Below are 12560 nucleotides of genomic sequence, written 5' to 3'. Positions count from 1 at the left end.
AGGAAACGCCCACTGGAGCCCGAGCGCTGCAAGACGGAACGGACAGGAAGGGACAGACGTCGGGACAGAAACAAATATCCAGGTGGAGAGAAAACGAGGCAAGTAGACCATGCTGGAGGTCAGCTCCAAGTGAGGGCGGGAAGAGGGTTCACATGCACGCATCACAGCGCCTGCGCGGCGGGCGGGAGAGTGGAGTCCCTGAGCCAGGGCGGTGTCAACAGGCGGTGCCTCAGGCAGATACACGGAGCCCGGCTCAGGCCTCAGTGGACCCTGCGGACGGGAGGGGAGGTGGCGCCCAGGCCTCCGCTGCTCAAGCGAATCTCCTGCCAAAACACGTGCCTTAACTAAACTCACCAATGTACACAACGTCAGACACCATCCCTTTCTTCACTCCATAAATACTGAGCGGTGCCTCAGCTGGGTCAGGTCCTGAGGCTGCTGGGGGCACAGGTGAGCGCAGGACAGACGCAGGGAGGCCCCCAGTGTCGCCCCCCGGGTGCAGCACCGGCGTGGGGCTGGCTGGAGATGAAAGGCCACGATAATTAACACGGCTCTACGAAATCCTTTGTGGTGGCCCCAGAAAGAGCAAAGAGATTGCAAAACCCATCTCTGGTTTCCAGAACACAAGGACCTCGGAAATTATAAGACATTAAATAAAGCTTCAGGCAAAGGATTCTCGTTCTATTTGCAGATTTGACGGTAGATCAAAACGGAACGGCTCCTGAAAGCCCGGACACAAGCTTCTTGTCTGAGGCAGGCCCAGCCCCCAGCACGCTCGCAGCTGGCAGCAAGGACCCGGGGGGCAAATCCCCAAAGGGCCCAAGGCCCCTTCCCCTGGTTACCCCTGGTCCCCAACCACACCGTCTCTTAAGGGGCCCCAGGGACACGCCTGAAGCTGCAGACTTATGTGGGGACACGCGCCTGCGTCCTCAGCTAATGACTCGCACGGCCCCGGTCGGATATTGGGTGCGTTCAGTCGTGAAGCCAACAACTCCTGCACAGAGCAGCCAAGTCTGGGAACAACACGGGAGGCGTCGGCCCTACTGCATTGCTCAGACAGGGGCATTTGAGAAGAGCCTTGCGGCTGGGAAGGCTCCCTGTCCCAGCGTCCTCATGTCCCCTCTGTAGGGCGGACGGCCTCTGGGACCGCAGCCAGCACTGCGATGACAGTGTCAGGATCCGGAGTCTGTGCCTCCCAGCTGCGGGGGTCCCGCATGCAGTAAGGGGTTCGGCCCACCAAGTCAGGCGGCTCAGCTGCCCGGCCACGGGCTCCTCACCACTTAGAGGTACTGAGGAGGGCAGGGAGCCCAGCTCAGCGTGGTCATCACGCTGGCAGGTGCAGGAGGCCCAGTGGGAGCAGATCAGTAGGAGACGCACACGTCCGACATGTCCGAGGTCCTGGCCCGCTGGCTGGGAGGGAGCGCCAGGGACAGCGCAAGGCAAAGCAGCAACTTTCTTATCTCCACCCAGAGCCGCGTCAGGGTGGTCACTTTTAAGTGACGGTCCAGTGGCTACCAGCGGAGCTCGGCACCCACGTGCTGGCTGTGGAGCTCCTGCAGGCGCAGCAGCAGCGCCTCTAAGTTCTCCCCAGTTGCGGCCGACAGGGCGATGACGCTCGGAGCCCAGGCAGGCGCGCAGCTGGGGCAGAGCTGCTCGGGCCTGCGGGAGTCGATCTTATTCCCCACGACCACATGCGGTCGCTCGGACAGGCCGGCTTCATATTTCTCCAGCTCGAACTTCAGGTCCTCCACCTGCGTCCACGGCTCCGGCTCCGACAGATCCACGACGAACAGGAGGAATGGGCAGCGCTCGATGTGCCTGAGGAAGGCGCTCCCCAGGCCCCGGTTCTGGTGCGCGCCCCGGATGATGCCCGGGATGTCGGCCACTGCAGGGCACACAGAACAGAGGGGCTGCGGGGACAGGCCCGGCTCCCTGTGGGCCCCGCGCGCCGCGCCTTGAAGGGGATGCGGTCAGGCCACCCACCGCCCCAGGCACTTGTGCTCTCAGCTCTGCAGGGGCACCGATGGGTGTGGGTGACAGGCCGGCTGGCTTCACGAGGATACTTAACACGGGCCAGCCTCTGGCTTCAGAAATGATTCAGAAAAGGGGGAAATGCTGCCTGTCACTTAAGAACCGGATTCCTGGTGGCGAGTCAGAGCACTCCGCCGATCTAAGGGCGCCGTAGGAGCAGCCCGAGCGGCAGCTTACTATTTTTAATGGCACATTATCTTCTGGGAAAAAGTTGTCTCAAAATGGTACGGGAAGCTTTTCGAGTCACATGTCGTCTCCACAACGGAGGCTGGGAGACCAGAGGAGGCGGGACTTCCACCGGTTTGAAAGCGACACATGGGTTCTGAACCCAGCAGCAGAGGGCTGGGGGTCGGTGGGTTTGCCAGAACTACGAGAGCTGAAACGAGGAGAGACAGCGCTCCATCTTGGGTGGGAAGCTCTGAATACATAATTCGTGCTCAGATGCCATCTCAGGCCACCTCAGCAGAACCCTGGAGCTCTACTGCTATCTGCTGGTGGTCTCACAGTGAACAATCCCAACGTGGGGCCTTTAGAGTGGTGAACGGGTAGAAGCCACAGCGGGTCTCGCGTTCGAAATGGCCCGGAGGAGGAGGACTTCCCAGCATTGGGGAACCCAACCTGCAGCAAAGGCAAACCCACCTTGTCACCTCAGGGCGCCCGTGCCTGGCCAAGGTCGGGGAGCAGGGACACGTCGAGTGTGGGCTCCTGAGTGCGCACCCAGGGCCTCCCTGGGAGGGGCGGTGCCACCAAGCTGTCCCTCATGTCTAGGCTGGAGGCACGTGCCGTCACCAGGGCCGGACTTTCTCTTGCTCTGTTGCAGAAATGCCACCTCCTCCCCCCTCCAGATGATACCCACCATTCCAGCGTGGGCCATCGTCTTGAGCTCCAGGAAGAGGACGCGTTCTTGACCGGGCCGCCCAGGGGTGCAAGTCACAGGTGCGCGGTTCTCATTGGCCAGGAAAAGCGGTTACCTTTCCTCCTGCCCCGCCCAGAGCAGCAATGTACTCATCACCCGGGCGCGACAGGTCAGCCACGGCTTCCTTTCCCTCCTTCACTAACGTGCCCACTGGGACCTGAAAATAAAGTGCTTATAGGAGAGCAAACACGTGGGGCGGAGCGCTCTGAGCGCCTGTGTCCACGCTTGGAAGAAGGGCGCGTGGCAGAGGGGCGGGGACACCACTAGGTCCCCCCTCTGCAGAACTCTGAAGCACCAGGAAAAGGTCCCAGCCTTCAAAGGGACTTTATGAGGCTGTGACACCCCCTGCAGACGGCATAAATGGCTTTTTGAAATAGTGTTTCTCAAACATTAGGGTGGATGGGAGCTTTTGAAAAACACTTGGCTAATCCGAGAGGAGCCAAGTCTCCACTCCCAGAGATGCCCTGGGAGGGTAAGGATGGACTAACAGTGGGCTCCTGGGGTCTTGCCCTTAATACTATAATTTCATGATTTTTGAACAGGTCATACATGCACATGGGATAAAGTGAGCACCAAGCGTCACCCCAGGGCTTTGCTTCATGGAGGGCAGCTGCATGACCAAGCCAGGGGGGCCCTGGGAGGCAGGCGGGGCGGGCTCTGCAGCCTTCGGCTCACCAGGACGTAGAGGGGGGTGCCGCTGCGCCCGAAGCAGTTCTTCCTGCCACCGGACTCTCCGTGGAAACCCTGGTACCGAGACAGCACTGAGGACAGCGACTTGACTTGCCGGTCAGCTGTGACATAGAGCAAGGGCCTTCACCATCCTTGGGTTAAAAGCACAACCATCTGCACACTATCCATTTAAGGACACAGGGAACGCACAGGGAACCATGGCGTGAAGTCACGGCACAAGTGACCCAACTGGCAACGTGATTTTCTTTTAGAAAGCAAAAGTTCTCATTTTAAGAAAACACCATTTCTGGAAAAGTCAGACTTTGCCACGATACCATCATCAGAGTACCAGCAGTCGCACTTGATCGTGTCGTGACCGCTGACTACGTCGCCGCCTTACCCACCGCTCGTCCCCACAGCGTTCTGCGCAATCAAGAGCCTCCCAGCGCATCCGGGGCGAGTGACGCGGACCCTGCCCTTTGCCTTCCGGCCTAGCGCTGGAGTCCCTGAGCGCAAATGAGCTTCGTGTTCTGAAATTTAACATCACCCACCACTGAAACTGGTTTAAGGAACTTTTAAAATGTGAACATCCGTATAATGTCACCAAACTGGTGTCCGTCGGCCGGTTCTTGAATTCAAATCCGCAGGAGGATGAGAAGGAGGGGAAAGGCCCCGCCCCAAAGGTGAGCAGACACAGCGCTCCTCCCCCAACGGCCCCTTGCAGCACGTGCCTCTCAGGACGACGTGGCCACCGTTGCCTCCGTCGCCACCATCTGGGCCTCCAACTCCTTCCGGGGCTCGCTATGGAAGCAGCTCACCCCGTCGCCGCCACGGCCCCCGCAGACGAGCACTCGGCGGTGGTCCACGAAATGTCTCTTCTGCAGGGAGCACAGCGAGCCGGGTCATTACCCACGCTGCAATCCCTCCAGGGACCGAGCAGCGTGCGAAATGTACCTTTTGTATCTGTGACAGGTTTTAAAACGAGAAGTTAATGATACTAAATTGCCAATTTCGCCTACGATGCAAGTGTGAGAAAGTCTCCACAAGTCACTACTGTTTGTAGGCAAACGTCGGTCAACGTGCTGGAAGTGAAAACTGGACAACAGGTAGGAAAGGCAGCCTGAGGAAATCAGGAGCTATTAGGAAATCCTCCTTAAATAGAGCCTCTTCCATCTTTCCTCAAATAGTCACTGAACAAAAACGTTACAGAAACACCAGGGTTTTGCTCCTGGAAAGACGCAATAATGAACGGGAGTCCTGGGGGGCAAGCGGGCTTCTAACTCAGGAGCTGACTGCGGAGGGCCGTGCTCGCACAGCGGTGCACACAGAACTGCCCTCGGAGCAGGCTTTTTCTCTGGGCTCCTCAGGGAGGCACACTCTAGCTACAGGATGAGGACTGACGAACTGGGTTCACATTTAAAAAACATGAGCTCATCCTACGAGAAGGTCAGCTCTCCGAGGCGCCTGGGTTCCAGGGGCCAGGCTGTGACCGCTAGCGAGCCCACCCACCGGCTGCACGCGTGGGCACGGACAGCCCCTCTGCCAGGACCCAGCACGTTGGCATTTCTAACCACTACTCCTAAGCAGATTTAAAAAAAAAATACACAAGTATTTTAAGATTCTCTGGCACCACCACATGGAAAAAACATGAATTACTATTTCAAAAACTCAATGTCTAATTTTGTTATATGCCAACAGCATCAACATCAACCCGATGGGAAAAAAGCACAACTGGTGAGCATTTTAGGGGAGGAAAAGCTTGGATTGAATTTTTACCGTCTGGGGAAGAGATGAGACCCCTAAGGAACACTGAGCCACGTGGCCGGCAAACACGGCTGCGGCGAGCAGGGAGGTGTCTACGGGGAGACGCTGTTTGCCCTGATAATGCTTAGCGGAGCCCCCTCCCCCATTCAGGAGAAAGTGAAGGGTCGTAAACACTTATTTTCTTGAATTTAATCAAAGATCATTCATGTTTTCAATACAAGGTTGTGATAAACAACAAACACCAGGTAAGGCTTAAAGAACTATGAAACTAAAGGCCTAGCCTCCCCTCCCCAGATCTTTAAATTAAGAAATGGCAAACACCTCCTTGAGAATGTACCTAGCACCCAAGTCAGACACGCAGGCGGGTGCTGAAGAAGCGTGCGTGCGCCGCTCCCAGCTGAAGGGACGGAACATGGCTGAAGCTTCTGGAGCCTCTGGTACTCGCCCTGGTCTTCGCAGGGTTCACGAGAACTGGGGGCTCGGGGCACACAGGCTCTCATCCCACTCCCGCACATTCAGGAAGCTACATGTGTCCCCTCCGCCATACGCTCAGAACGAGCCGGATGCCGAGAACTCAAAACAACACCCTGTGCTTTCTCGGGGGGATGTGGCAGGTGTCCTTCAAGGTCAGAAGCCTCACCAGTTTTTTCTCGGAGAGCAGTTTCTTCCCGGGGGGTTCCCGGTGCTTGGCGTGGTCCCCACAGCTGTCTGAGAGCAGCCTGGGAGAAGGGGGCCACAGCCGGACCTGAGTCCAGCGCCCCACGCCGCCAGGCACAGTCCTCGGTCCTAGTGCGAGAAGCCTCGAAGGCGCCATGGCGTCCTAACAAAAATGAAATCGGCAAAGTCAGACACTTGGTTTCAAGGTGCAGCCGGAGGAACGCAAGGCCAGGCCCTGCGCGGCGCGGTCTCCCCCTGTGGTGCCAAAACACACCAGCCGACCGAGGGCCAGGACGTCCTCCGTCTCTCACCGCTTTGAGCTGAGCCGGCAAAGCTCGCCCGCCCTCATCAGCCTGTCACCTGGGAGCAAGACGACCATGTAAACTGTTAAATCTCCTCTAACAGCAGATATGCACGCTCCTTTGTGCGTTTCCAAATATCTGATCAATGAAACATGAACCAAAAAATCTGAGCCTCAAATAAAAACTGCTTAAAAATAAAAACACCCGATTACTCAAACGTTACTGGGTTAGTTTGTACCACTTAAAACCAGCTGAACGGGAAGGTGGTGAGAATACCGAGTATGGAGTGTGGCTGTGATTCCCCCTTCGCCCCTCCTCCCCCGTGTGAGCCAGGGGCACCCTTCCGTGTGCGGCCCCACCCTGTGCATCTGTCAGGGGACAGGGCTGGGAGGACAGGCCAGTTAATGCCCAGCAGGCCACCCATGTGCATGCTGAGTCAACGTGAGCCACTTCTCCTTAACCAGGAGCTGCTCACACACACCGTTACCTGTTCATTCAACAGCCCATAATAGCTACACATCCCACAGGTGCCAAGGACAGATGGGAGGCAGTCCGGGTCCTGGCCCTCCATGGGGCAACACCCCTTCTCCCTTTGCTGTGAGTGCCTGATACCCACCCACTCTCAGGCATCCCCGCTGTGTGGGCATTTCCATAAAAGGAAAACCGGGTAGGCTTTCCTCCCGTTCTAGCTGTGAAACGTACGTGCAGGTAGGAATATAAATGTACGTGTAATATTTTAAAAGTCATTATAAAGCCACTACGTGTTTAACACAGCAGAGGAACAGAATTCGGTTTTCCTTAGACGTCCCTCATGCGCCTCCTGCTCCACATCTCACGTTCTGCCTGTTAGAGGCACATCCTTTGTGGGAATTTCTCTCTTAGCAAGGCACTAAAAAATTTGGTTCTCATTTGGAAACAGTCGCAGTTACGGAAAAGCGGGAGTTTGGGGGGGAGGGCTCTTTCCTTCCCAAAACAACCTGCAGGGAAGCTGCCGACCTTCCTCCCCCCGCCCCAGCCCAGAACACCCCATGGGGACTCCCTGCGCCCAAGGGCATCACCCCCTACGGAGCCGGGCGACCTCTGCACGAAGGCCACCAGCCATGCTCACAGCCCCCTCCGCAGGGTCTTCGGCTTCTTTAGCCTGGAACGTTCTCCAGCCTTTCCTTGGCTCTCGTGCCCGCGACACCTGCACGGCCACAGGACAGGCGTCTCTCGGCTTGTCTGTGTCCCCTTTGACGGCCACTCCCCTTGTGACAAGAATGTCCCGCGAGCCCCGTGGAGGACTGGGTTTCCTTGGTCCCTTCCTGCCGTGCTTCGAGCTCCAGCCCTCGGGGGTCCCTGCCGGCCCCCTCTGTCCTCCTAAGCTTCCTGTTTATTCATTCCCATGGGCTCGTGCTTCTTATTTTAGTCAGTGAGCCCAACTCTGTGATTTATTTATTTTTGATCTTCAAACGGTCTTCAGCTTGGCCAGAGCGGCAACCCATCAGTCTCAGAGCACTTTCCTGCTTCGTGACACAAAATGTTCTGGGCTCGCGTCACACCCTCCCCAGGTGACCCGGGGCCAGCCTTGACTCAAGCAGCCCTAGCTGCTTCGGGTGGAGGATGGGATTCGGAAGCCCCGTGCATGCGGCAGGCTGCTGGGGTGCTGCTGCCTGCAGGCTCAGCGGGACCGAGAGCAGACGAAGGTGCACACACGCACACACGCCCTCCCGCCGCCCCGGCCTGCTATGCCCATCCCCTCAGCGGGAGCGCAGCAACCGCAGGAAACCATGAGTTCACACTATGCCCCGATGGCACACCACAGGGCTCATGCTAGTTTTCGGTCTCGACAACCTCATTCTGACTGCCAGAGTCCTGGCTTCCAACATCTTTGACATGTTTGTTTGTTGGCTCAGTCCCCATCGCGGCCAAACCTTCCCCCGCAGGGATACCCTCCTGTTACCGTGCCGTAAGTGCACTGTTTTAAAGCAAACTTTTACTTGGGCATTATTGTATGTATGTGAGAGCGCGTGGAGTGTGTAGCATGTGCCTCTGTGCAGGAGTGGGGCAGAGGGAGAGAATCCCAAGCAGGTTCCATGCCCAGCGTGGAACCTGACGCAGGACTTGATCTCGAGACCCTTGAGATCGTGACCTGAGCCAAAACCAAGAGTCGGATGCTTACTGGACAGAGCCACCCAGGCGCCCCTATCTGGTAATGATTTTAGATTCACAAAAACGTGAAAGATACTCCCACATACCTCTTAGCTGGTTTCCCCCAGTATCAGCATCCTACATGACCTGGGTACGTTTGTCCAAACTAAAAAGCCAGCTTGGGTACTTTCATTAAACTCCAGATGGCATCTGACTTTCACGTTTCCCCACTGACATCGCTTTCTCTTTTCCAGAGCCAGATCCAGGACCCCATGCAGCATGAAGCCATCCTGGAATGCTGTGTTTAGAGTCCCGAAAGGGCCCCGCGCCCAGCTTCACACACCTGGTGACAACACCTTTCAGGAGGGAGTGAAACGCGACAGGCTCAGATGACGGAAAAAGCAGACGTCACGCCGCTCTACCCACTCTACCGGAAATGCTGGAGAAAGTTCTCCAGGTGGAGTAAAATGGCACCAGAGGGAAATCCGGATCTTTAGGAATGGGGGGCGGCAACAGAAACTGAATGCACAAGACCACCTCCTTTTCTTTTAACTTTATTGTTTTAAAGACTTATTTTATTGAAAAGCGAGTGAGAGCTTTTCACTGTGAGAGGGGCAGGAGGAGAGAGACTCTCAAGCAGACCCCTACTGAGTGCAGAGCCTGATGTGGGCCCAATCCCAGGACCCTGAAATCACAACCTGAGCTGGACTCAAGAGTCGATGCTTAACTGATGGAGCCCCAGGCGCCCCCCAAATTAAATATTATAGCAAGAAAGACTGAATTATAGTATCACTCTGATTTATAGTATCATGCATGGGTGTTTAATGCAGGCAGAGGGCCCACACGTGAAAGTGTAGGATCAGGACGGGACTGCAGGGACTGTGTTTGGGTGCGAACTGCCTGCATTTCCCGGCGTGGTGCAGTCTGGGCGCTAAGCAGGCGAGGACAGGCTGGAGCGGCCCCGGCATGCAGTACGAGCCAGCCACGGGGCCGATGAGCAGATGGCAGGGGACGCTTGGAAACCACCCCGACCACTCAGAAGGACGGGGCTACCAGAACAAAGACAGACGGGACAGACAACAGTACAAGAGTGTGCTCCGACCTGACCGGGTAAGGGAGACGTCCGAGCGGGACACACAGCCGCTCGCCAGGGAACCAAGCAGCTACAGCTGCGCACGACGGGCGCTTCCAAGTGCATCAAGCAAAACCTGACGGAGTTAAAGGGAGAAACAAACCATCCCACAAGGACAGGAGGGAGGTCGGTGCGTTCTCTCCGGAAGTGATAAAGGAGCTCAAAACTGAACAACCGAACCACCAAGAGCAGTGAAGATGCCAACGGCCTGAACACGGGCCCCCACACTGCGGGTCCGACCGCACAGAGCGGACGCCCGTCCGTGGGGAAGGCGCGCGCCGCCAGCTGTGCAGGTGGGTACAGTGTCCTCCAGCCGCAACAGAACCGCGGCCGGTGAGGGCCAAGAACCCAAGGGAACCCCGACGACACGGAGATCAGACAACACTGCTGCGCGCAACCCAGCAGGTAAAAGACGACCCCGAGCAAGAAACGAGAGACGATCCCGACCGGCACGGGAAGGAGAGCACAGGGACCATAGTCTCCGGGACGCTCGGAGCTCTGGGTGCTCACACCGGCAGAGAAGGGGGACCTGAACCCAGGAGCTGGGATCAGGAAACCTGAGAAGAGCAGAAGCGGAAGGAAGGACACAATGAGGAAACCAAAGAAGCAGGACCGGACGCCAACGGAGACGGACGGGAACCCGCCCCGACAGCTCCCGAGAGCGGACAAACCTCCAGTCAGACCGAGCAAGAAAACAGCGAACACACATCATCAATGTCCGGAATTTAAAACGCGTTTCACAGCACAGCGCACCGATGCGGAGAGGGCGAGAGAACCCCACGGAGGCATCCTCTCGGACACCAACTTACCAAGAAACACAGAACGAAACAGGAAATCCAACAGCTCCGCGTCTACCAAAGAGTGAAACTTACGGGAGAACAGTCCCCAGGCCGCGCGCTGGACTCCACCGGTTTCCCTCGCAGATCCTAGAGCGCATTCAGGCAAGAAACGGAAGAAACAAGGAGCCACCTTACAGCACCTCACAGAGCTTCCTCAGAAAACGGAAGTGAGGTCACCACCCAGCTCACTGCACAAGGCCCATGGGACCCCACACCGAAGCCGGTACTACCGACGAAGAAACGACAGCCCAGCACCCCTGGTGCACACAGATGCGGGGTCCTTCAGGGACAGGAGCCCGGCTGAGCCCAGGCCATGCCAGGGCCAAGGAGGCAGAGGCCTGGAACTCAGGCTTCCCCCAGCAGGTCTGACCCCACCTCCCACCGGCAATCAACACGTGTGACTGGAGCCGACGGCCATCCACGACCGGGAAAACGAAATGCCGCAGCAGCTGAGGAACAGGCGGGAACACCTCCAAACTGATATGGGGCATCCACCAAGGGCCGACGCGGCTGTCACGCTGCCTGGAGACTGACCTGTCACCCCGAGACAGAGAAAGGACCACTATGCTCCCCCTTCTATGCAACCCGGTCTTGTAAACACTGCGGTAACAACTGAAATAAGGGGGAGGTAGGCAGAAAATGACTGTTTCCACAGAAAATCCCAAGAAAAATCTACAGAACGAGGATTAAAACGATTTAACCAAGGCTGCAGGTTACACAGTTAATACACAAAAATCCCTTGCGTCCTTACACACTCCCAGTGAACAACCAGAAGATAACATTAGCAAACAATCGCAGGGGCGCCTGGGTGGCTCAGCGGGCTAAGCCCCTGCCTTCAGCTCGGGCCATGATCTCGGGGTCCCGGGATCGAGTCCCGCGTCGGGCTCCCTGTCCAGCGGGGAGCCTGCTTCCTCCTCTCTCTGCTGCTGCCTCTCTGCCTACTTGTGATCTCTGTCAGATAAATAAATATATTTTAAAAGAAAGAAAGAAAGAAAAGAGCCGCACTCAGTCAGGAGCACTGCGTGTAAGCTCCCCACAAACGAGCCGAACGATCAGCATTAGAGACGTCCCCCTCACTACCTGCAAAACGCTGATCTGAGTATTTTTAGGATGACCTCATTGGGTGCTCCTAACAGCCCTGTAAGGACGGACTTTCACTGCCCCGCGCCGCAGATGAGGGCGCGCGTGACTCCCCCGAGGCCGACCCGTCAGGTGCGGCGGCAGGAGTGTGAAACAAGGGAAAAGACAACTCAGCGTCGCGCCTACCAGCGCCCACAGCTCAGGCCCCTGCAGAGCCACGCGGCCCACCCGGCGGCCATGGACGGCCGGCACAGGGCTCCGCCGTGAAACCGGGGGACACCGAGCACACGGGAGGTCATCCCCGTAGAGCAGCCAGAGACCTGAGCTCCAATCCCGCGCAACTGAAGTGCTTCCTCCTTCCCGCCCTTCCGACCGACCGTGTGTGCAAAGGCCCGCTGAAGGCGGAGGCGCACGGCTCCCCGCTGCCAAGCCCGCAAGCGTGACTGGGATCCACTGCTGCTCCGTCCGTTTTCCTTGAGAAGCGGGCACTGCCCAGTGCGGCAGCCGCAGCCGCCCGCGGCCACCACGTTTAAACTCATCACAAACTAAAAACATAAAAGTCCTGCCCCCGGTTACCACAACGCGGGTGCCACGCGTTCACGGCCACACGTGGCCAGCGGGTCGCACACGCGACACGTGCAGCACAGCGCGAAGTCCCACCGGACAGCGTGGTCCGCCCCGGGGAAGGGGAAAGCTGGAACTCCCCCCGCAGCACCCGTCAGCCGGGCCTGTTCCGCGCATACAAGGGCCAGGGCGCGGAGACAGCCGGTCCAGGGTCCGGCCAAGCCCCACCATTGCAGGGCGGGGCTGCCAGGGTGGCCGGGCGGCTCGGGACCCGCCTCCCGCTCTCAGCGCGGGTCTGGATCTCCTGGTCGCCGCGGTCAGGCCCCCGCCGCGGGCTCCGCGCTCGCGTAAACCGGCTCGAAAGTCGGCAGCAAGTACACGTGCTGCGGAGGCGCGCAGGCGGCCGGGGGCCCGGGGCCCCACCTTCGCCCAGAGCCTCTCGGGTCCGCGAAGAGCGAAGCTCCGTCCTACGGGTC

At 57.9% G+C, this 12560-nt stretch overlaps 1 protein-coding gene across 1 annotated transcript; it reads right to left on the bottom strand.

Moving 5' to 3' along the window:
• Positions 1–368: 368 nt before the first annotated feature.
• MTG2 (mitochondrial ribosome associated GTPase 2) lies at positions 369–12330 on the bottom strand. The gene is given in 12 exon segments (XM_053447875.1): positions 369–1619; positions 1621–1667; positions 1670–1885; positions 2071–2084; positions 2514–2622; positions 2625–2649; positions 2888–2996; positions 2998–3104; positions 3623–3738; positions 4348–4401; positions 4404–4494; positions 6021–12330. Coding segments are annotated over 12 exon segments (1170 nt in total). The 5' UTR covers positions 6195–12330; the 3' UTR covers positions 369–1511.
• Between the last annotated feature and the right edge of the window lie 230 nt (positions 12331–12560).

Source organism: Lutra lutra, chromosome 9 (assembly GCF_902655055.1).
Source record: "Lutra lutra chromosome 9, mLutLut1.2, whole genome shotgun sequence".
Classification (NCBI taxonomy): domain Eukaryota; kingdom Metazoa; phylum Chordata; class Mammalia; order Carnivora; family Mustelidae; genus Lutra; species Lutra lutra.
The sequence above is the reverse complement of the archived record's forward strand: the minus strand, read 5'-3'. Positions and strand labels throughout refer to the sequence as shown.